This window comes from Cryptomeria japonica, unplaced genomic scaffold (genome assembly GCF_030272615.1).
Source record: "Cryptomeria japonica unplaced genomic scaffold, Sugi_1.0 HiC_scaffold_516, whole genome shotgun sequence".
Taxonomy (NCBI): Eukaryota; Viridiplantae; Streptophyta; class Pinopsida; order Cupressales; family Cupressaceae; genus Cryptomeria; species Cryptomeria japonica.
The window spans coordinates 75151-78251 of record NW_026729330.1 but is presented as its reverse complement, the minus strand read 5'-3'; the positions used below and the strand labels follow the sequence as shown (position 1 = coordinate 78251).

Here is a 3101-nt window from a genome sequence, read left to right as displayed (position 1 = left end):
GGATTGTGAAATTAGGAAAATAAATAAACAATGAATAAAATCAATTCAATTTCCTTCCATATAACATCCAATGCAATGCATTTGTGAAGGGAATATGAGACAATTTAAACAAAGAACATTATTACATGCTCAATTTTAATGTAGTGACCACCCATATGCATAGTGTAGTTTTCCTTACGCAGAGAAAATTATTGACGCTCTAGCTATTCGGAAGCAATAGATCTTCAAATGACCGGAGGCGAGCGCCAGAATGGAAGTGGAAGTACTTCCGTCTAAACTTATGAATTGAATCTCCTATTTCTATTCATTATCCGGCTATATTCAATGATTTTAGATGTTGACATTGTTAATATTATATTATGATGTCTACTGTATAATGCTTTGAGTTCCGCTGTGTAATTAGAGTGATCCTGTTGCACTAAATTCCAGTAACCCTTAGTAATTTTGTCTTGAATGCTCTTAATGTATTTGTAGAAGTGAAATGACAACAATATGCCAAAACAAGAAGAATATTGTTCACGAGGTTACCATACATGTTATTAGCTGGAAGAAATGTAATATCAGAATCATGGAACCCTAAATCTTATTACTATGACGAACAATGTTGCTGTAGTGGAAAGTTTAGACAGACAAGTGAATAAGTCCTCTCAATGCCATGGAAGCCATGTTAACCGCTTGAGAAATAATGGATCGGAAGCAGGAGCAGAAGCAGACGCAGGGGAAGACGCAGGAGAAGAAGCAGGAATTCCTTCAGTTGTGGGTGCAGGAGCCGGAGAAGGAGTATTGCGCTTATTGGGGTGCGGTTTTCTCACATTTATTTTAAGTTTCATGCCTCTTTCACAGTGACCGGGCGTTCCGCAAATAAACCACATATGTCCCGGAGCGTTTAAAATTACTTTATCGCTTCCGCTCTCATAGAGTCCCATGTTCGGATCGCTAACGCATTTTGCATAGGCTGTAGCGTTTACTCTCACCACATTATGAACGCTCATCTCATTATGGAAATAGTTGAACACTGCTCCCACAGAAACAACCACAACATTAGACAACAGAAAATTCAAAGGCAATAAAACGTAACATCAAACAATCAAACATGAAGACTCCTAATACTAAAAAATGAAATTACCCAGCGTATCTCCAACGTGGAATTTTTTGCCTGCTGCCCACTTGTGATAATCATAGCCCAATGTCCAGCCTGCTTCATCTCCTACGGTGTATACCTTAGTACCCTGGCATGCCACCAGAAATGATAACAGAGAAACCACAGCAAACAATACACCAGCCGTTCCCATTGTCATTGCTTTACTTTGTAATCAGGTGTTACAGATGAGATGAAAATGTAGTTGATATGGGGGTATAAATAGTTAATGTTTTGCATGGGAAGTTCCCATTTGGCTTCCATCATTAAAAATTGGCGATTGACGCGCTTTGATTTGATTGGAAAACTTGGCACGAATATAACGATATTACATGTTTCACATAAACACCGTCCGTTACGGTTTATTTTAATTTGATAACATAAGTGTTATGGAAGAAAGTGCAGACTACTGTTTCCCACGCAAAATAGGTTGCCAATTTTGGCAAACCATTGGATAAGACACTGGAAAGAGTTCGTGGAGAGTGTCTATTGGTGGAATTGGTGTCATTTAATTAAGTACACCGTTGTCGCGTGTTGACATCCTTAATTTGAATATGTTTCGTTGTGTGTACGAGTAACATAATTTACTTATGGGCATGACACCTTCTTTCTATCTTATTTAATAAAAACAAGATTTATTTTGTTTTTTAAATTTTAAATATTGTAAATTTTTAGGTCATTAGTAGAGACTAGTTGAATCCAATCAATTTAGGTGTTTATTAAATAATTGTGTTAATGCAATATTAAATTATGTATGCTCGATGGCAATTAAAACTTAATGTATTAAATAATAAGATAACTTTTTATATTACAATTTATAAAATATCAATTAAACAATTAATAAAGATTAAAATAAATTTCTAGAATGATTAATATTCAAAGGAAGAAGAGAAAATTTATTTACATTATATAGTGTATGATATAATTCAAGGATATATTTTTATTTATTAGGATTTATGATATTAATACATAAAAGTATGTCTTAAATAGATCCCCTAATTTGTTTTTAAGAATATCACTCCAACATAAGTATGGTGTCGTAAGAAGCCAGATTTTTATGTAAAAGTATTTTAGATGTGAATCTTTTAGTCATATATTTCATGATCTATTAGAGGAAATAAAATTCATAAGAAAATTGTTAAGTTCAACTTTATTCATTGTGTTTTTTAATTGGTGAATATGGGTATTTTTATACTAGCCCATGGTTGGTGAGGTTGCAAATCGTCAGCCTCATCCTCATAAATTAAGTCCTTTGCAACCCATATATTAGATCCCATAAGCATGATATAATGAGAATGATATGAATGAGTTGATTGCTCTGGACTCCATGCACATTCAAATTGCTATTTATGAAAGGGATTTTGGTCAACGTTGAGTGATAGTCAAATTAATATCACCAAGGAATTTTAGAGGTTTTGACATCATAGAAAATGTGAAGAGGCAATGGGCCTAGTTTTTTATGTATGTTTTAGACTATTTTTTCTTCCACATTATATATTGTACTACAACACTAGAGGTATGGAATAAACTCAAGTTTTTCTCTTTGGTTTAGTTATGAGAGCTATATAGTTAGAAGAGAAAATAGTCTCTCTTCCTATTCATACATTTCCTTTAATTCGGTATCATTTGGTCAAATTTAAGTCATTGATTTCTTATTTGAAGGGTTGTGGAAAATAAAAGTCAAACAAGGAATGCATTTTCTTCATTTTGTCTAGGTTAATGGGTGTCTTTTCCTGTTTTTATACTTCCTTCTATTCTACTATGGATGGGTTGGGTACACAATTTGTTATGCCATCTTTTGAGACTTTTGTTATGTGAAAGGTTGACTTGGGAATAGTAAAAGATTCATCAAAATGATGTTTCTAAATCTCATGCATTTCTTGCCACTCCATCCAAATGGAAAGGGAAGAATAAGCCCAAGACAAAATCTAGTGTGTTTTCTCCCACCTCTTCTATAGACTGT

At 33.8% G+C, this 3101-nt stretch overlaps 1 protein-coding gene across 1 annotated transcript; it reads right to left on the bottom strand.

Annotated features, from left to right (window-relative positions):
- Nucleotides 1-647: 647 nt before the first annotated feature.
- LOC131069284 (mavicyanin-like) lies at nt 648-1298 on the bottom strand. Its single transcript, XM_058004646.2, has 2 exons — nt 1127-1298; nt 648-1015 (listed from the first exon to the last, which is right to left on the bottom strand). Exons 1-2 carry the CDS (start codon nt 1296-1298, stop codon nt 648-650), a joined length of 540 nt encoding a protein of 179 aa, XP_057860629.2.
- Nucleotides 1299-3101: the final 1803 nt, after the last annotated feature.